Source organism: Acanthisitta chloris, unplaced genomic scaffold, assembly GCF_000695815.1.
Source record: "Acanthisitta chloris isolate BGI_N310 unplaced genomic scaffold, ASM69581v1 scaffold12532, whole genome shotgun sequence".
In the NCBI taxonomy this organism is placed as follows: domain Eukaryota; kingdom Metazoa; phylum Chordata; class Aves; order Passeriformes; family Acanthisittidae; genus Acanthisitta; species Acanthisitta chloris.
Window position 1 is genome coordinate 24172 of NW_008658853.1, and position 22143 is coordinate 46314.

Below are 22143 nucleotides of genomic sequence, written 5' to 3' on the forward strand. Positions count from 1 at the left end.
TGGCTGAACCCTGGTACACAGTTAAAAGTAATAATTTCAAAAGCAATTTAGGTGGTAATGAAACCAGGCAGAAAAACCTACTGAGGTGGGGTTTTTTTTAATACATAACAGTATTTGGCTACTGGAAAGTAGCATTTCCTTTGGGAGAGCACCACTTGAGGATGCAGAGCTCCCTCTGTTCCCATGGCCTTGCAGATGGGTAAGTCATCTCACCTGTCTTGGCCTCATCTTCCCAGTAATAAAAAATAAAAAGTTTTAACATTTAGATTTCTATTTATATAGAAAAAGAAAGGAAAGAAAAAAAAAAGAAAAAAAACCTTTTAGATCTACAGCAATAAGTGACAAAATAGCACACCCCAAGCCTTTGAGAACCCATTCTGGGTCAGCAGGGCTGCAGCAGCACAACCTCTCCAGCACCAACACACATCCCACCCAGCAGAGGAAGGACTGATTACATCTGCATTAACAAACATCTCTTCTAACCCACCCAGATTAGGTGATGGTAATGGATGGTAATTTGAATGAGAGCCACACTTTAATTTTCCAGATGGCTGAGTAATAAAAGGTTGATGGGAATATGAAATGGATTGGTCACATCCAGGGCAGTCCCCAGAGTAAATTTTCCCCAATCCATGACTTACGAGGTGCCGATAGCAGCCAGGGACCCCAGAGGGATGTTGGCTGAAGGCTTCTGGAGATCCCCACTCATGTTGAACCCAGCCATCACACCTGTATTTTACAGACATAAGTGCAATTTAGAGTCAATCCAAGTTATAGTATATATAACACACATTACGATATGTTCATTGATTGCTTCAGAACAGTAACTATATCACTTCATTGCACTGCCACACAAATGAATTCTGGCTCCCATAGATTGCTTGGTAAGAAACTGTTCATGTCTTTAATAGAAGCCACCACTAACACGTCAAAGAACCCTTTGTCCAGTTCGAACAATGCTGGGGGAGAAGAAAAGAAACAGAATCTGAACAAAACCCATCTTATCTTAATACAAACCTCACAGAAGACAATGCTGTCCAATTGTTGAAAAGAAAAATGCCACTGTTCATCACTGCAGCAGACACAGCAGGTGGTACCAGCCCCCAGCCCAGATCCATTACAGGTCCCTGCATTCAGAGGGGACAGCCACTGTTACAAAACAGCCTGTCCTGTCCCTGTTAAATGATGATCACATGAGCATTTAGCACAGGCAGTAACGGTGTTCTCGGCACGTAGGTGGCACCTTCCAGCCAAGGGATCTGCTTTGGAAGTAGGCATTATCTCTGCTTTGCAGATAGGAAAACAGAAGCACTGAGAGGGCAAGTGATTGTCCCAGTGTCACGTAGAAAACACATGGCATGACTAAGAATAAAGTATTCAGCTGTTATTTTAGGCCAGAGTACAGGGTATTGTACAATCAGGGACAGACCTTAGCCTAGAAAATTACCATCTAAAGACTCAAGAAAGGGAAACAGGATGAGCAGAGGATTACAGTCTCCACACTAAGGCGAGAAACCCAAGGTACAGATTGGTTAAGAGGTTTTGTCCATAGTTGGAGGAGTCATACCAGACTTGTCAAGAAAACACAAATTCCTTTGTCACATTATCTTAAAAGTTTTCCTAGAAGACTTCAGGTATCTGCTACAAATACAAAATAAACAAATAAAAATCTGTGGTTTAGAATCATTATAAGAATTTGGACAATTTGAAGGCAGGACCAAAAGGCTTCTTTAAGAAACTAACTTCTGCCCATCACTGTCCCACCCCTCAGATGTCAGACTAATGCCTTCATAAGGACATGTGGGCCAGGAGCCAGCCCTTGGTGCTGATGGCATGGTCCCTGGGAGCTGGGGTGAGATCACCAGAGAACAACAATGAGAAGGAGGATGCCAACACCATGGCACTCACAGCATCTGCCAGCCCCGGCAGCAGGGGACCAACCACACGTCAGTCTGCCACTCCACTGCCAAAGCCAGCAGTCATTCTTTATTCTCAGATGGCATAAGAATGCCCAAGTCAAACCCTGAGGCTGAAAACCTAAGTGACTACAGTTCTAAATCAGCAACAACCCATTGCACTTGAAAGCTTTGGTTGCTGCTTGGAAGAGTTTTCTCCCAAGATGAAGGGTAAGCAGGAGCTGTGGGACAAATCCCAAGGCAATGGGGACAAACCCAGCTTGGCCAGATGGATGCCCCCCCCATTTCTATAGACCTTGCAGGGCTACTGATGGACTGCCAACAGGGCATAATGGTTGAGTTGCTAATCAAGGAACAGGAGCTCAACTCTGCTCTGTTCCAGACTTTGCTGGGCATCCAGGGCTTTATTTATTTATTACTAATACTTTTTCCTCGATCATCTCTTTTTTCCCCCTTGACCATTCCACTCACCAGCTGTCTTTTTCTGTCCCCTCCACCACACAGCCAGAGCCCAAACAGCCCCTTCCTGGTCCCCACAGACTTCTGGCATTCCTAAGCTCCTGGAAGAGCTTTTCTTCCAGATTCAGACCAGATTTGAATCCTTGACACCATACCGAAAGCATTATAAATCAAAAAGAGTTCTCAGCTTTCTCCTGAAAGGTTATTTTGTGGATGTACTTCTGAACAGCACAGCTAAAAGCCTGTCAACTGCCATAGTTTACTCTAGATAAAGCTTCCAAGCACTGTTCAAGCCCTGCTCCTTTTAAGTAGCTACACAGTAGGTTTAGCTGGAGGTGAGAAAAGTTAGGAAAGCAGAAGTCCATGGAAATGATCACAAATATCATGCCATATGAAGTCTCTATGAAGCACTCTTTGATGACATGCTGCTTTGCAATTCAGGGACACAGCAGAAAGCTGAGAACACTGTGAATTTTCCTTCCAAAGAGAGCAAACTATTGTCAGGAGGACAGCTGTGAATCTCATGTGCATCTCGGCCAAGTTTCTCAAACATCTGGCACCACCTCTAAATCTTGCAACTTGAGCTTGACTCACCTCTTCCTCATCCAAAGTCCTGCCTCAGCAAAGCACTGGGGAAACACCAAAACGGCATTTTCTGGACTGAATGTGAAAAAAGTTGAAGATGTGAGTCATCGGCACAGCAATGACTGCACAGCCTAGGCTGCCTCACTGCCTCCCTCCCACAGACCCACACATATTCAAGGGCAGCCAGGAGATGACCTGCCAGAGCCCACAATAAGGAGGATCTTGATATTGATGACTGGCCTCCTGCCCAGCAGTGATCAGGGGTCAGACCTAGGCCACTGCAAACCATTAGCTTCTGTCAGGGCTGCCAGGAGGTCATCAGAGTCTCATGGCCTCCATGGCCAAAGGCCAAGGCCATCATAGAGGGAACCAACACAGATATTCTCCGTCACTCAGGCCAAAGCCATCTCCTCCATGCTGTAATTATGCCTCTGGCCTGACTAGTACAAAAGTATGGACAACCTGGTAGTACAGATGTATGGAGTCACCTCTCCACCACCACCCAAAAAGCAATTTTCCAGACAGCTGCCAAGGAGCAGTTCTGAAAAGGTCTTTTGCAAGCAGAAGACTAACCAACACACTTTTCAATGAAAGGACATACTGATTAATTTCAAAAAGCCATCATCCTAAACAATCTCCACCATCTATAGCCTTGGTCGTCTCCTGCCAAAGAACTGGTCTGACTTGCAAGAAGCCACAAAAGGCCTTGGCAGAGATTCTTGACAAGCTGCTTGACAGAGGAAAAACCCTACACTTGCATATAAAACTCACTGACATAGAGAAATCAGGACGTTCCTTCCTTCAGACGCAGACCTATCCCTAGGGAAATGGCCAATCCCTTCTGAACTCAAGCAATCATATCTGCAGACTGTCCATGGAGAAAATTATCCACCTCTCTGTTTCAATGAGATAGCAGGCTGGATTTTCCACACTGGCTATTATCTATGAGAGCAGCAGATAATGACAAAGCTTCTGGACAAGGAAGCGTGAAAACATGGTCAACCCAGCCAGGAAATTATGGCTGAGACAGTCTGTACATTGCTGCTATTCCCAGCATAATCTGGTCCTGGGCATCATCCAGGCGGTGGATACGTGCATGAGGGGACCACCTACACCGTATGTTAGACACAACCATCAGCTCCACCAGCTAAGGTTTATAACTACAGATATGATCACCTGCAAACGCCCATTGCATTTTTCAGTGAGCTTACTATAAAATATAAAAGGGTTTGGTTTTTTCCTTTGCCCAAGAGATGAAGAATGGAAAATCTTAGATAAGGATTGTAGCTAATTTTTTTAAAGGGCCAACTTCTCCACTGATGTAAGCTGGCACCTCTCCATAGACTTCAATGGAGTTGTGCCAGTTTACATCATCTGATAACTTAGCCCAAAACTTCTAAATCTATTTGCTGTCATTTTGCAAGTGCCAAATATGGTTTATTTCAGAACCGGTTTCAGTACGATGATATTTTCCACTAACGCCGCTTCAAACGACGTCTTACTTTCTCGTATCACATGACAACACGCTTCTTTCATTAGACAGAAAACCTTGGGGATTTAGTAGAAAAAGAAAAACATATTTTGCACAACAGAAATGACATTTATCTTCATTTTAGTAACACACTGATAGCTGTGTGGCTGCTGCTGGGAGCTGACCATGGGCAGGCAGCTCCTGAGAGGTGAGTAGCTGAGTGTTTGCCTATCACAGGGAAAAACATGTGCATTAAGAAGGTATTTACAAACATGTAGAAAAATGTCTAGTGAATGCACAGCATCTCTATAGGAGTATGTTCACATCTTTTGTAGCGAGTATTTTAGCCTTCTTGACTCAAGCCAGCAAATCTGAGTCTTCCATGCCCATTCACTCCCATCTAGGCTAGCTGTTGATGTATGTTTTGGATCACTCAGCTACTTCTCTATGATTAAATGACAAACTTGGGGGAATAAAGCCAGCTGCACTGCACACCCAGATGAAATCGTTTAAAGAGCTATTACCCAGGAAGCAAACAGACCAGCCTTTGCTTGCCACCACTCAACCATAAAACTGGGATAACTTCACTCGCGTTGCTGGAGTCATACCAATAAAACACAGAGAAAACAACCTGACCTGCAGCAAAATGATCCAAGGAGGCTGCTTGTAGGAGGAAGCATGTTGCTACTGGTCTGCAAAAGGCTGGGATGACCATCCCATGCCCTTGTCAAAGCATGCCCCCGACTGCTCCTGCTGCCTGTTTGGTCCTGGCTCCCCACAAGTCCTGCTCCCATTTCCTGAAGTGTCTGCCCCTCTTTGGTTTTACAGCTACCAGCATGCATTTTGGAAGTTTCTGTTTCAGTGCTATTTTGGTGGAAATGGGCAACTCAAAACCACTTTTCAGTACATCCCAGAGGCCAAACTTAAACCCATTGAATTCAGAAAACCATTCCAAAGATAGAGGAAAGAGCTTATCCTAAAGACATCAAAATAGTTTCACTTCAAAGAGGAACATTTCATCTCAAAAAGGCCCAAACAATTTGTTTCACAATTTCCTAAACATTTTTTAAAAAACGTTGTTATCAAAACAGCATCTTAAATTGTAAACTAGCATATGCTAAAAATTAAAAAGAGTAAACACAACCTTTAATAATTAAAGATAAACAGAACATTGCTCTGGGTCAGAGAAATGTTTCAAACTGGCTCCATGTAACCCCTCGAAACTAAACAGCATATTGTTTTGCTGAAACTCTCCCCAAATTTCTGTTGTATCTTGAAGCAAAGGATTTTGCTTCCAGTGCTTTTGTTGGGTCACTGCAGGGGTTCCAGCAGAGGTAGGTACCACTTGAAGATGGTGCTGAGCAGGAGCACAAGCTGGAGGTGACGTCCTGGGAGTAATGTTCATCTGTCCCTGCCATTCCTCACCACCACTTGCTCAGAGTCTGCACCACACTGCCTGCCCTGCATCAGAGGCAATGGCAATCCTATCGCATCTCTCCAGACTCCTATTAATGCTGCTGCCAAATCTACCCCTGAAACATCATTTCCAAACCAGTCCTGCTGGCAATGCAGTGCAAAGCAGCTCTGCTCCACCATGTGAGACCCCTGAGGAACCCAAGTTCCCAGCATCACACCCCTCCTGTGGGGAAGGAAAGCTGTGCCAGCTTGGGGCAGGCAGGACGTGGAAGAACCAGCCCTCACTCACTGCCCCAGCCCAAGGAGATGTGAGCTTGGTTCCCAGCACTTTGGAAGCTGCACTGGGCTCCCCATTCGTGATCTGCAGCAGAGAAGTCTTGACTCCCATCCGAGAAATTTCTTAATCAGACCACAAGCTCTTCCACAGACAGTAACAAACACAACCCAATGTTTTATGAGGCTCCTGAACTCCACAACAACTGAAGTAATTATACATCATCCCAAACTGCATTTTTATAGAATGTTTAACATTACTACTGGTATTACTGCTGCTAACTAAACAGAGTAACAGGCTGCCAGGGCTTTGAATAAATTGTATCTATTAGCTTTGGCATTCTTCCTAGCAGCCAAGCATTAGCAGTGATGAAGAATCATTTAATATGGCTAATCACAATAATTTTCTCCACAGTTTTGTCATAACTATTCCTTCTTCTATGACCAGGGAACTAGAAAAAAACTGGTTTCCTGTTCCAGAGGCAGAACTCTTGAGGAGGGTCTCTTTCTCCAGCTGACGGACTCACTCAGGCCAGTCAAAAATGGCAAAATAGAGAGCAGAATCCAACTTCTCCATGGTGCCAGTAGTTCAAGCAGTTGACTTTTCCAGGAGGAAGTCAACACAGAGGCAATAGCCAGCCTGATTAACTGGGAGAGAGGATTTCAAAGGAAAATTTGAAGTCCTGCACTAGGTGCACCTGACAAAGTGACCTGCTACCAGACCATTCCTACAGTCCCATCTGTCTCACAAAGCCCTTTAATTTGTCACCCTGTACTGCAGCAATTCTGCAAACAACTTCCAGCAAGTTGCTTAGAGCTAATCCTCTGAAAATTCATTCTGTAATCCAAGGATTCATCACTATGGAAACTGCTTATAATCAGTACTTTTTATAGCTTAAAGTACCCAGCATCAACAAAAGGTATTGTAACTCCAACTGATAGCTATTTCATTCCCACTGGAGATTGTCAGCTCTGGAAAGGGGACATGAGTCTTCCTGGTAATTTAACGGAATGAGTAATATGAAGGCATCTAATGAAGCTCATAAATGTGAGCTCTGCTAACATGCAAAGATGAACCAGTGACACCATGGAGAGAGTGATGAATCAGCATCATGAGCAATGGCATCAGCTCAGCTTGGCCATCTGCTGAGGTAAGGATGGAGGGAAAGTCCTCTTGGGTTCTTCCCACTCTCCCAGCGGAATCAAGTCATAAGGCTCATCTAATATGATAAATTATAGTTGGCCCTTTTAAAAAGGTTTGAGGCATCGGGCAAGATCAGTGCCTGAGCCTCATCCTTGGCAGGACACCACCATATCAACTCACAGAGCTCACCAGCAGTTTCTGACCACAAAGACAGAAGAGCACTTCAAGTAAACAAGACAGGAGTGTGCAAAATTTGAAATGCTGGAGGGAAGCCTGAGAATTTTGAATCAACCACCCGAGTCTGCCATGGCTGAGTGCAGTCCTGCTCACTTTGCCTCACAGCCCAGAGGAACTCCACTCATCTCTGAGATATGCCTGAGGAGAGAAAGAGGTGGAGGATAAAACTTGACTGTACCTGTGGCAGCTGGGAAAAACACTCCAAAAACAGTGAAGAAAGACTCCCCCTGGCTGTAGTCTGGCAGTGTGTTGTTGAACATCAGCTCTTCCGGGTAGCCAACGAAGCCATGCTCTGTGAAGACATAGAGGGTGAGAGGAGAACCTCAGGAACCATCAGGACTGCAGGAGACCCTCCAGCTGCTCTCAGCATTACATATCCTCTAAATACACACAACTGCAGCATCTGCTTCATTTGAAATGATGAATGTCAACTTATATGGTGGGGGGGGAAAGCAGAGAAGAGGTCAGCGTGGTTACAAGGGTGCAAGTGTCAGGGAAAGGTGCAGTGGTGCAGGTCAGCACATCAAGAGACACCACCAGGCTGGGCAGTTCTTGCCAAGCCAGAACACAGATCATATTGAGTCCTGTCTGCAAGCAAGCAGAGCATCTTCCTGTAACATCTGGCCACTGAGGAAAACTGGCTGTAGGGATCAGCTAATCTTTGTACTATGCCACATTAACCCACCTTCCAAAACCAGCAAAATTATGCTGCATTTCTGCGCAAGCCCTCACACCATATCCCAATGCTGTGTTCCTGTCGGTCAAGCTCCTGCACAGACAAGACCTGAGATATGTCCATGCTGTGAAGCTACTACCAATACATTCATTTTATACACTTGTTGTCAATGAACTCAAAGCCAATAACGCCAGTTTGTCACAGTGTGGGTTCTCCCCTACAAGGTGGCTCTCTCAGTAGAGAAGGAATTAGGTGCTCTAAAACCTCCCATTGCCTAATTGTGCACTTACCCTCGTGATGCAAATGCTCTCCTGTCACTGTGTCATTGCCTAATTGTGCACTTACCCTTGTGATGCAAATGCTCTCCTGTCACTGTGTTAGCATCTCCAAATCATGTCTAAACATGGGACTGTGCATCACAACCAGCCACCCCCCGTCACAAATCTTCTGCAGATGATTATCATGGCACAACAGGGAACAAATGTTGAGACACTGGGCTGTGCCCCACTCCCCACACCGACTTCTGCCCTGACTTTCTAAGGTCATACACACACAAGTTTTACTTTCCAAACAAAAATTTCTACAGACGATGGAAAAGAGGAAAAAGCAATGGGAAGGATATCAATGTCATGCACCTGGTTTACTGAGTATATAATGGAGGATCCTACTTCCTCACTTCACACTGGAAGGATGGGTCAAATTCTTTCAGAAACCTGGATTTTTTAGGAATAGTTGAGCCCAACAGCTGACATACCAGCGTGGCATTAATTAGGAAAGGGTTTACGTGCTTATAGATAGAAAAGCATGAAAGCAGGTTAAAGAGCTGATGGATATATCTGAAATTAATAATTTCATTTTCAACACGAAACACTCCTTTTTAATGGGGTATCTCAATCCATGGAAACATCTCCTGACTATCAGTAATCGAAATGCTCGTGCCAGCTGAGGATGGATGTGAGCTAAGTCGGCTTCTTTTTTTCTCCTGCCACTACAATCTATTTCCACAAGACATGTGACTGCAATAACTTGCATTTTCTCATTAGCAGGCAGGATGTTGTTTATGGCTGCACAGGGTGATGGCCAGAAATTAAAAAAAGACTCTATCAAAGCTGTCCCATGCCTCAAAGAAAACATTAATGATGTTTGGACAATAGATTAAACCGGAAAATTAAATCAGATCTCTGAACACAAGACATATCCATTTAAAGTCTCAGAATATAACTAACCACAGAGCTTTGAAGTTGTCACAGAAAAAATCCTATAGATAATCAAAAGTTTCCTACTACATCTGCATTCATTGTGTTGCCCAAACATGGATGGAAACACACTGATAGAAAAGGTCTCCTGCTGCTAGGCTTTTTAAAAGCACAAGCTATCTTCACCAGGAACAAGTCCCAGACGAGATTTAAAGGGAATAAGCTCAGCACAACACACTGACCTCTGGACCTCACAGATGTCTGCAAAAAAGTGCAGTTTCTGAAGAAATAAAGGGGGAATTTGTGTAGGCTGCATGTTCCTGTAAGACCAGACCCAAGTGTCTTCAACTGGAATTCATGCCCATGACAGCACACGGGCTGCCTGCAAAGCTCCCATCAAACTGCTCGAGGAAAACTGTGGTCCTTGGCCAAGGGATTTTTCATAAAGTATGTGCTCTTCATAAAAAATGTTAATGTTTCATTAGTAAAACAAAAGAAATGAGCAAAATATTCATCTCACCCCAAGAAGATCTGTAGGCCTTCTCCAACCTGTGCTTTGCAGCAGTGGCAGCAAATACATCTATGTCACTTGACAAAGGTTTGCCACATTGATCATAAAAATCTCCCGTGAAGTGGACTCTAGCCTCCCTTGTTGCTTTACTCTCATATTTTCCTGTCTTTATCACTGAGGCTTCACCTAACCACAAATCATCCTTTTCACACCACTTCTCCAGTTTGAAGACGTGATCTGAAAGCCTGACCCTCTCTGCCAGGCTACTGCAAGCCCTTCCCAGCTGGGGCTCATCTTCAAATCAAATCTGCATATTCTCTTTTCTATCATCCAGGAAGTTCAGAAAAGTGCCAAATAACACCAAACCAAAACCAGACTCTTGTAGAACCTTACCAGGCACAATGCCCTGCTTTGCAGGTAAACCATCTCCAACAGGGGTCTTGCAGTGGTTTTTTGGGGCTGTATAATTCAAGTAAGGCACTTTGGGTGCCTTCTGTTTCCTTCCTCATACAAAAGGCCAAGTACACAATCAGATTATTTTCTGTGTTACACTTTTGGCCATACTATGGCCACAGACTGACCATGAGACCCATGAGACTGATGTCTGGCCTGCACCTGCGTGCACCTGACCCCTAGGAATCCAAGAAGTCAAACAATCCCTTGTGCTCTATTCATTTGCATGTGGTTTCCTTTCCTATTTTATTTCCCCAAGTGGAAATCCCGTGTGGAAAAGACAAAGCCCAAAACCATGGCAGATGTCACTAGAACCACAGAAAACGACAGCCATGGATTTGTTGAAAGAGCCACAGGATGTGCCTACAACTCCATCCCATTTCTGCTTCCTCTCCTCATGGCTCTGGCAGGCGAGAGGAAGCCCAACCATTCCACATTTCCCCTGCATACCGAATCAGGAACTTTCTTGACAAATTAAAGAGAAATTCATCCAAATGTTAGTAGTTATTGCAACCTCATTTCTCAGTCAATCACCCTCCTGTGAAGCATATCTCACATCCCTTTTGATCAGTTTTGCATCTAGATTTGCAGTCGCCATCAATTCAAGCAAGCTATCGACAATGAGCATGGAGCTGAGGACAACACGCTGTGAGCATCTCCTGCCTGCGACCAGAGCGAGTCATCTGTGACCCTTCAGCTGTCATATTAATGGGACTAATTGTAGCTGACGGAGCAATTGGGCTGAAAATCATCCAAAACAAAACAGGAATCAGCAACTGAGACCAATCGGTTAAACCAACAGAGCCCTCGGTCAGTTGTTCACAGAGTCAATTATCCACATCCCATTGAAAGTGCACTTCAAAAGGACGAGCTTTGGAAGGAGGAGGGAAGGAAATGTGATAGGGTCTATATTTGGCACTCTGCTTTCCAAACAAGGCAAGATTATTTTATTGATTTTTTTTTTTTGTAAGATCTTTTTCTCTGGCCTACTGCTGGGTACAAGAGATCCAAACCAGATTTCTCCCTCCCTGCTCATTACACAATGTTTGTCCGACAAATTTGCTCTCAATCAATTTATGCAACCCCACAGACTCTAAATCCTGCCTTTAACGATCCTGCTCTCAGTTGGCTTGCAGAGGGCTGGAGCTGAAGTGCTATAAACAATCTTCCCAGTGTCATACTAGAAGAAAAGAATCCGGTTCCTTCTCTGTGCCGTGTCAGCCTTATGGGAAATGCACAATAAAGAGCGGTAACAATTTATTGTCATCATTAGATACTCAATAAGGAGAAAGCAAATAATGGGTTTCTCAAGTGGTTGAGCTGATATAAATAAACAACAGGGAAAAAATTGACTTTGAGCAACATCTGAATTATTCCTGTGATTTTTCACAAATTAAATCCTTCCAGTTGCCCTTATTAAAATGATATAACAAACAATAAATACCACCTAGCAAGTTCGAAATGGAAGAGCTTCCACGATGAGCACCCTCCATTCACAAGCACAGGGGGACCACAGGAGGCTGCACACCAGCCTGATGCAGCCAGAGGAGAAGGAGGAAGATGGTCAGGATTCTCATGTCCCCTAAGCCACCATCAGTGCCTGGGAGGAGGTCCCAGCCTTCACCTGATTGCCATCACTGCAACCCCCCTGTGCCCAGGCTGATTTCCATGTTTGAGCTCTTCTTGCACTTTCTCCCACCTCTTGCCCTGTGGAAGGGGATGAAAGCAGACAAGGAGGGGCTTGGCACTTAGGACATGCCTTATGAGTGCAGCCCCCTCCATGAAGCTCAGGGTTTCAGGGCGGGAATTCAAAGAGGTTGAAGTGGCACAAGGCAAAACTGTGGTTACACGGGGTCAGGTCATTATGCAACGGCACAGGGGACGACAGTGCTGCCAAGTTCCAGGCAACCTGGAGCTCATTACAGATTAGTCAAGTCTTGGCCAAATTCAATAAGCCTGCTCACAAGCTTAAGGTTAAGTAAAGCCTGGCACCGAGGCAGGGGCTAAATAAGGCAAAAATGGAAAACCACCTTAAGAAACAGCTCCCAGAAGACAGTAACTTATTGCACTCTGCTTGTGATTAGAGATTTTAATTATGAAGGTGAATGCTGAAGGCTTGAAATTGTGAGATTTTTTTTTCGTTTCATATATAAGTGAGCCCACACATTCCCGCCTGGAAGGTACTTGCTGAGATTTGCTTTCAGAGGAACAGCTGGAAGTGTTTGTCTTGCAGAACATTTCCCAGGTCTGACCCCAGCATTTTCAGGATCCTGTGTGATGTCAGACATGGAGAGCCAAAGAGTAATTATATATCCTTGGCATAATTATCTCTGCTCGCTCTTTCTTTCCTGCTTCTTCCTTCTCTAAACCCTTCTGGCATAAGCTCTGAAATCCAGTTGCTCCCCTTGGATGCCAGTCCAAGCACACACCTATAACAAGGTCCTGGTGCAGGTACTGGAGATACCCAGGCACACCAGCATGGAGAGAACAGGAATGGTCCTCATAGCCTGGTCCCACAGCTGCCGTTCTCATCTGAACACACACATCTGCAGTAAGATCAGGTTTCACCCCTCACCAACCACATGCTTATGTTTTCCTCCTCCAAACTCTTAGCCAAGGGCAAGGTACAAGCCCAGAATTTCTGAGCTGTTAACTCCCTGGTGGGCAAGTCAAGCCCTGTCAAGCTGGTAACTCTCAGCAGTTGTGGTCTATCAGATGACTGTTGGGTGGCCTAAACCAGATTAATTCTTACAGAGGTTGAAGTGCTCTACAGCTGCAAAGGACTGAAATTCTCCCTCCAAAAGCTCTTGCAATACTACTCCGTCTCCTGCCTGCAGTTCATCCATGGTCTGGCGATCACCATGCTCACCAAAATGTACTTGCCAGCCTTAGCCTATCCCACAAGAACAGCATCTTCACTTGCCAAGGGAAAGTCAGGCATGGTTGGCTTTAATGCAGTAACATTTTGTTGCCAAAGCACAACCAGCAATAGGTTTTTCAGCATCTCAGTGTGCAATTGCAGATAAACAGGATTAACCATCCACATAGAAACTGTAGATGTGAAGAGATGCAAAGCCACGAACGTTGTCCAAACCCCAAGGTCCTTATCTTTGTGTTCCCCACACACTATGCAAACACTGAAATTTAACTTGAGGCAACAAACAGCACAAGACCCTGTGACACAACAGCTCTGAAAGATGCTCTGCACCAACAGATCCACACTCTGGATGGCTCTGGACTTCCCCAGTGAAGTGCTGGGTGTGCCAGAGAATGACATGGGTCTCAAAGACCACAGCCACAGCCCTGCAATGCCATGCAGCACACTCAATGAAGGACACTGAAAATGGTGCACCTCTCCAGCACGTTGGCATGATTGAAGAGGCATAAAGAAGGCACCAGAGTCACAAATAACATTTGAATCACCTCTCCCAACAGAATGAAAAACAAATCAATCAAAGCAGTGTAGTCAGCAAGCCCCATGCCTCTACATCCCTCCGTGCACACGCTTGGCTTCCTGTGCTTGGGCTTGTTTAACACTGACATTAACAATCACATTTCCAACACTCTTGCCAGGCTGGGCCACTTCTGCACCTGTGCCTTTGCAACTGCCCAGCTCCAGCTCCCAAGGTCCTCCTAATATTTTTTCACAGGCAAGTTCAGCACTACCATCACCACTCCCACATGTTGCCCAACTGCTGCCAGCCTAGTGCAGGGCAGGTGGAGGCAGATATGTATGAGAAAAACATGGAAAGGTTGGGAAGGAAAACAGAGAGAGAGAGAAGCAGCGCTGCAAGTGGACAGAGGACAGTATGGTGGGTTTTCTGTGTTACTAGTCCACTGCTCAACTTGATGTGGGCTGACGCTTGCCCTGTGGGATGCATAAACAGATTTTCATCAGAAAGTCCCAGTTCTCTAAGAGAACGGTGAGGGAACTGGTGAGTCATGAAAGCAAAGGATGTCTACAGGCAGAGCTGCTCTGGCAGGCACAGAGAATATACATGACCTTTGCTGAACTGGTACGGGGGTACAGAAATGTTTTAACATCTTCCAGGACATCTCCTGCTTCATCTTTGGATAGACAAGTTTTGGCTGGAAGACTGGGACGAAATAGAAGGAAAAGAAGAGCTGCAGGAAAGCAGAGCTTGAGGGGAATGGGATGGACTGATGAGTCTGATAACTCCAACTTCTGATAGCTACCGCTGGACTCATATACCCAGGGGACCAAGTTCACCAAACCTGGGCTGCCCTTTTCTACAGCCTCAGTGCAACATACATGCCATGTGAGTCAGCACAGATCAGTGCACATTTCCTATGAGCCAGGAGCATGTCAGCTCCGTGTTGGATTTGTGGGCAGCAGCATAGCTTCATAGCAGAAGATGAGGCCCAGCCCAGGTGGAGAAGAGCAAACACAGGATTTCTGATCATTCCCTGCAGGTTCACTCTCAGTATGTCACAAATGACATCATGACTTGGGCTCATCTCAGTCCTCAGGGCCACATCCTATCTGCTGGCGGCTCCCACAGCCTCACTATTTCTGCTTAGGGAGTCTTAAACTAGGCAAGGGAAAAATAGAGAGGAATTGGTGTGTTGAATACATGCAGGTCAATGATTATTCAGTGATAAAAATGAAGCTATTATGCAATTAACACAACGGCATGTGGCAGCACTGACAGATCAGTGCAGCAAGCCTGCAAAGCATCTGCCCAAGCTGCCAGAGCACAGAGAGATGCAGGATGTGGGAGCTTCCCAGCTCCTGCTCTACCCCACCTCAACCCATGCTGCTGCTGGCAGCCCTTAGCAGAAAGTAGCAGGAAGAAGAGGAGGTAAGAATGTGAAGGGACTCAATTCCCTCTGTAATTTCATCCCTAAATGCCAGTTAAACACATTACTATCAAAAGAGCTCAGAGTGACCACAGACCCCAAGCCACAGGGAGCAGAAGCAAAAGCAGCAGCTCTGTCACTGCTGTCTCCCCACGTAGGATAGTTCCAGCTGAAAATTAAGCACTGGGTGCCATAGCCAGCATCGCCCCATGCCTTGCTGCCCACAGCAAGAGGTGCCCTCAAAAATACCAAACCAAAGCTGAGCAGCAAGAGGCAGCCCAGGGTGGGGAGAGAAGCCCATTGCTATTTTTCCACTTGTGGTGAACAAATAAGCTCCTATTTTATCAGCAGCACTAGGGAGATTGTTCCATAAATTAGGACAAACACCACACTTACGTTTTGAATTCGTCAGAGCTGCAAGTAGCAAAAAATAGACAGGTTTTTAGTGGAAAAATAAATTTGGCAAGAGGGCAGTGGGGAAGAAGGATCAGAGCAAATTTAAAGAAAGAAGGGAAGAAGTTCCCTTGCCCAAGACTTTCTCTGCACCGACAATAAGCCCAGCAAACCGAAAATGAGAGATTATATACAGTCTGTAATTGAAGGAGCAAAAGCCACAGTTAAAACAATCTAAAAAGGCCAAGCCCTGAGAAAGGCAACTAGAATCCCTTATCTTTTGATGGAAAAGAATGTGTTCCCTGAGATTAATGACGTGTTTACCCAAAAGGAAATCGCCGCCCTTCTGAAGCAGTGAGTGTTTGTTCCTCCCGAGCCCGTTTTCTGCTCCAGAGCTGATCTCCCAAACCTCCTGTTTAAAATCAACACACAATACAGCTTCCTGCTGCCATGCGCTCCGAGGTATCCCACTATTAACCCTCTCCCAAAAAACACCCTCCTCCACACCTGTACATCCCCACCCACCACTGCTGGTGGCAAAACCAGGGTATTTAGACCACACTTCCAGCACCACCACGTAGAGACAGGCAGCATGCTGACAGCTGCCAGCAACCTTGCTGCAGAGTGATGAATCACCCTGTGCATAAATATTTCTCAGTTGAGCAGACAAATTAGCAAGCGTGGAGCCTGACAGTGCTGTCGAGGGAAAGCACTCTGGGCGACCTCTTCTTAAGATGCTCAGGATTTCAGCAGCACACCCTGCTGAGCAAACCAGCCTGCTGCAGGATGCTCTTGGAAAGAGGTTTAACATCAGCCAGGACAATGCTGTGCTGTGTTATGGAAGGCACAGAGGAGCATGGGATCTGTGCACTGAAAACCCTCGAGTGAGCAGCAAGCAAGCCTGGAGCAGAAGCGCCAGGGGTGAACTCTTTGAGGACACCTGCAAAAAAACTGCTCAGGGGGCATCTGTCCTTTACACATGTGACAAACCCAAGTATTCACATCCTCTCTCATAAATGCACCCCCAGTAAGTGCGCTCATGGTTCATCTCTAATCTCCACGTGGAGCATCCCAAACACAAGAGCCACCAGGTCACAAGCACCTCCTCTCCCTAAAGCAAATGAACCTGCAATACTGGGTGCTGGCCAACACCTAAATATAGCACAAAAGGCAGAATAAACAAAGGGAGCTGCTTAAATCTGTCTCCAATGTTTGTCTTTAGCTAATGCAGCAAATTTCATTTGCAGGATGCTGTCACCTCTCTCAAATCATGAGGCAGCCTATGCTCCCCCCCAGGCTCTCCTCAGCCACATCACATCTCCTGCAGGACTGGACTGGGTGGGAGGAAACATTAATTTCTGCCCAACTCCCCATGCGCCTGGGTTATCTCCACCTCAGCTTCTCAGGAAAGTGGAAAACTACTAACATACACAAGAGCACACTCGGAGCCTGCAAGGGCCCACACGGGCAGCTCCTCATCACAAATGCTCAGTGCCTCAGCACTGCTTATATAAAGGAAAACTTAGGAATGTGCCTGTGGAATTAGCTAGTGAAGCTGTTTGGCACTTATTCTGTCTCTACAGGTTGGTGGGTTTGAATAATTCTTTTTTAAAAAAAGCAAAAAAATAAATATTTTCTGCAGGCGGAAACTCTAAAATTCTGTTTAGGACAAGAAAAAGGGAAGAGATTTTAACACAGGTGTTTCAACTTTATAAATTCCACTTATGTTTTATATTATTTAATGCTAAGCACTAGACTTGCTGTAATATATAAATCCTTCCATTATTATTTGATTTTCTGATGTGGTATCCATAATCTGGCTTGTTCAGTGCTATTCAAACCAGCTGGCAGAAATGGTTTTATTCACCACAAAGAAAACGAGAAGTAAAATGTCTCTCGCTTCATCCTTTTTCTAGGAAAATAGTTTGCATCAATGGGATGTCATTATCAATTACAGAGTGATATTTCTTGGAAGATTCCCCAGTTGTGGGAGGTTCTGCAGAACTTTTCCAATGAAAAATCCTAGTCTTGAAAAATCAGAATTTAGGCTGAGTCAAGGCACAACAATTGGAGGAAAATGAATGGCTGTTGAGCAGCAGCAGTGATGACACACATCCTTTGGACTCGTTGGAGTGACCTCCTCTCTATCTCGGACCTACTCCGTGTATTGTTTGGGAAAAAAGCCCAAACCATGCTGATCAAACCCCATCTTTCAAACAAAAGCAGTAAATCATGATATAACTTAATGCACTGGGTCCTGCCATGGTCTACAGAGTCTTCTGCCATATTCATGGCTAGAGCATCCCATACTTCCAAGTTATGGATATGTTATCCATACGACAATAGTACTTCAAAATAAAATTACTCCATTTATTGACATTTTGATTTTGTGTCTAAAACAATAGTTTTCTTTCAGTTTTGGAAGATTTTCATCAGCCACACAGAGCTACAGCCTCAAGTCTAGCTTCAGAATGCAAATCAAAGTGGAAATCAAACAGTGTTTGATTTTGGAAAGGTTGAGTGAGATGTTGTTGCCTAAAAAGATTTGGTTTTGTTTGTTTGAAACTATTAATTGAATTCCATTTCAATCAGAGAATACATTTTCTCTAACAAAATCACATTTTTTAATGGATGTATTTCCCCTTTGAGTAGAAAAAGAAAACAAGGAAGAACCACTGGGCCACTATCCAGGCTAGTGAAGGTACAACCAGGATAAAATTCCTTACCTACAGTCAAAAAGGCCAAAAATTGTTAAGACAGGCCAGGAGATAAGATGATGAGCAGAAGATAAGGACCCATGTCCCATGCCAAGTTTTCTCTGTAGCCTAGGAGAGGAAAGCAAACTAGAAGTGCAGTGGCTGAAGGAAGATCTAATATCTAGAAATTATCTTCGTAAATTAAATCCCTAAATAAGGAAAGCTGATTCAAGGCACAGCTGAACTGTGACTGGAATTAAACACTGGGGGAATGAAAAAAGAGGAGGTAAAATATCTCCATCATTTGAAAACAATTATGTGGTGGCACAAAAAAAAAAAAAAAAGAGGAGAAAAAAATCAATGCCATTAAATAAAGCTGTCCTGTTTAAACACAGCACCGGGGAGAGGTGGAGAGATCGTGGGATGACATATATGTTCCTCAAACCAGGCAGTTTTATTAGTCCTCTAGCATTAAACAAGTCACTGCTGAACAGAGAGCCTGCACAGGAGGTTTTATGGGAGGAATGGGTGGGGAAAGCCCACGTGAAGACAGTGTCTAGCAGGGGGCAAAGCCAGATGAGGTATTTCAGGATTTATTTACAAGCTCTAGGAAGATGAGCTTAGCATTGACTTGCAGGGAAACTGCAAAGAAATTAAAGGTTAAATCAATGTGTACATAATCTCTTGTATAAAACAGGAGCAGTATTACCTATTAACAACCTCAGCAAACCCTCTCCTGCTTCAGGAATGGACCTGGGCCAGCCAGTCCCTGACAGCAACATGCAGTAGGACACTTTAGGGTTTCAAGTGAGGTCAAGACTCTCCTTGCCCTTGGCAGCATGTGGCAGAGGCAGCTCACTCCCATGCCCCACATAGCCACTGGGATGGCACAGTCTAGAGCAAAGAAGACTGGAGAGAAGCACCCAAAGTCTTCCAAGCAAGCTGGTTTAATGCACAAAGGAAGGATATCACACTGCCCCCAAGTCTTCAAGAGACCCAAAATGGTAGGATTTGGCTGCAGGAAGCAGGGATTAGCCTGACTGACTAGAGCAAGGTCTCCAAGGATGCAGCAAAGGATCCATCACTGGAAACTTTTAAGAGCAGATTAGATACACGTGGCATCCATCCCCAGGGCAGCCCAGTGCGTGCAGGAGGACAGGGACTTGCAGGCCCTGAGCTCTCCTTCCTTCCTCCATACCTACCTCCTGGGAGATGCTTCAGGGCAGCAGGCTCAGAAATCCTGCCTGGTCCCAGCAGAGCAGGGGCACAGGGGTGCCAGTCTCAGCCCCCAGGGTGCAGCAGCTGTACTGACACCCTGATTATCTGCCAGCAAGTGAGACTGCAGCTCCTCAACAAAGTCCCACTGCTGGATGTCCTCCAGCAAGGAAACACTGTAAAAACCTACCTACAAACAGGGAGGCAGAGTTACATCTCAACCAAATTTTTTTTAAAATAAACTGCTTTAAATACCTACTTCAGAGAGCCTGGACAGAGTAGTGTAGCTTTCCTCTCACTATCTAAATAAGGCCTCTAACAATGTTATCACTTTTCAAAACACATCTGTCCCGCAGCTCCTAGCCCAGACAATTGGCAGGTAACCAGTTAATAAATGTCTTCGCCAGACTGTTGAATAGGCTGGCCCTGGCTCAAGAGTGATGTCAGGGCCATTCAATGCACTATAATTGGAAAAACCTGGGAAAAGCAATCCCGTGTTTTTTAATAAATAAAGAGTGTATTAGCAGCCTCCTGCTTTTATTCACCACGGTGTCTACCTTGTTCAGTAGCAAAGTGGGATATTTTTTTTTTATGCTGCCGTTCAACTCAGTGATTTCTACTTGGAATTTGATGCCAGTTTCCAGATGTGTCTCAGGCCAGGAAGTCAGCAATCAGCGTGGATAAAGCCTCTGGGATTAGCTGCAGATCATCTTCTGACACATACATCCTTCCTGCACCCTCTCTTATGATATCGGGGCACACCCCTTGTGCCCAAAAATAAAACAAAACAATCCAGAGCCAAGCAAAGGCCCTTGACTAGGATGCTTTGCTCACTTTCATATTAAATATGTGGGAATATATTTATATATTTAATTCATTCAGTCCATCAAAGCCCCAAAGGCACCTTTTGAGGGATCTTTACAATACCAGTGTTTACATACATAAATCACTTTCACAATTGCAGGTTCCCTGTCTGCTGGAGCAGCTCCAGGCAAAGCTCATCTCCCACAGCTCCTCACCAGTGGTACCCGCAGGAGAGCATCAGCTCCCCAGCTCAGCCACAGAGTGCTGGAGGGGGGATGAATCCTGCAAAGCAGTTGCCCTCAGAGGAAGTAGTGAAAATGATAAATGAGTTTTCTGGGCTCTGTGTGAGCAACTTTGGGAAGCTAAAACTCAAGTGGGTGACATAAAGGATGTGGTTTGCATGGAAAATAATCCCAAGCAGAAGCACCCTGACAGCAACATGCCTTTCAAACCTCCCTGCGTCCCTGAGAAATGAACTCCCCAGACTTCCCAGCTGGGAGGAGAGGGGCTTAGCTCCACACAGCCAGGCTTCTGCAGGATGGAGGGATCCCAGCCCAAGGGGACACAATTATTGAATTGCCAACAAATAATTTATTCCCCTCCGCAGGCATTTCAGAGGCTGTTGTCTGGCTCCTTTAGCTCATGTTGTGATTCCTTTCATCTCCCCATCAAAGCACAACCAAATTAACACCAGCCCTCCCCGCAGTGATTGTCCCCCCACACGCTCCCACAGCCGCTCTGCTTTAACAGGGCACCTGGGAGCCACTGCCAAAACAGGAAAGCAGGCGCCTAATTGAAAGGGAGTATTTGGGAGTCACCCTACACAAAAACTAGCAGAGATATGCTAGGAAAATAAAAGAGTGGGCATTAACCGCCGTCTTATCTTCTTTTTTTCCGTGACTCTAACGTTCAGGACACGAAAAGGCCAAAAAGTTTCACATACTGTTCTGAGGAGCTGGTCATGGAGAGGAGCATCCTCTCCTCTACATTCACTGCTCCTCCAAAAATAACTCTGGCTGATCTTGAGGTATGAACCTCCAGAATTAAAATGCAAAAATATGCAATCCAAAAGAAAAAACCCTATGTCGCTACCATGAAAATTTGTGCCGGGTCTTGGTTAAGGGTTGAGAAGTTGAGCACTGACCGATTTCAATTCACCTGTGTTAGGTTTGGTAAAAGCACTAACCTGTGCCTAAGGAGAAAGGGAATATGGATGTTTTCTGTCTGAAGGAAGGAGCACGATTCTGGAGGTGGGACCAAATATTAAGGCGAGTGGCCAGAGACAGCTCAATGAGGTTGGTTTTCAGACAGTACAGGGAACCCCTCTCCTCACTACCCACCCCTGTCTGAGATCGCAGCCTGAGGCTGTTCCCTAGCCCCAGGGGAAGTGCCAGCTGGAGTCAAGGGAGGATTTAGGATTAACTCCAAGAAATCAGACAGTCCCACCCCACCCTGCAGGCAGTTTGTGGAAAGGAGCGAAAGCCTCGGGTCAGGAAGAGGCACAGGGCAGGCTGGCAGGGAGCAGTCCCAGCGGGGTCAGCAGCATCTGGACAAGTAACAGAGTTAACCCTGTCTGCTGGAGCCGCTCAGCATCTCCAGCCGCAGCTCCGGGCTGCAGGAATCCGGCTCGGGAGGGAGCCACGGCAAGAGAAAGGGAAAAAAAAGGAGCAAAAGCAGCGGGAAACCCTGCTGAGAAGCCCCCTTTTGTGTAAACATGCTCCGTCCTCAGACTAAAAATAAAGGCAAACCACAGGAAGGGAGTGAGTGCTTGGACAATATCCGATTTGGTGTGTGCCTGGGTGTGAGCTGCGGGAATGGGGAGAAGAGCAGACTCCACCCAGCGCAACCACACAAAGGCAGCCGGGTAAGACCTTCGA

General features: G+C 45.4%; 1 protein-coding gene across 1 annotated transcript in view; it reads right to left on the bottom strand.

The window, feature by feature from the left end:
• SLC12A8 (solute carrier family 12, member 8) overlaps positions 1-22143 on the bottom strand; it is a 46757-nt gene that overhangs the window by 15478 nt on the left and 9136 nt on the right. The window contains exons 5-6 of the mRNA XM_009085245.1: positions 7680-7793; positions 642-729 (exon numbers count right to left, since the gene is read on the bottom strand). Of these exons, the coding sequence (XP_009083493.1) occupies positions 642-729; positions 7680-7793 (202 nt within the window). The remainder of the gene's footprint in view (positions 1-641; positions 730-7679; positions 7794-22143) is intronic.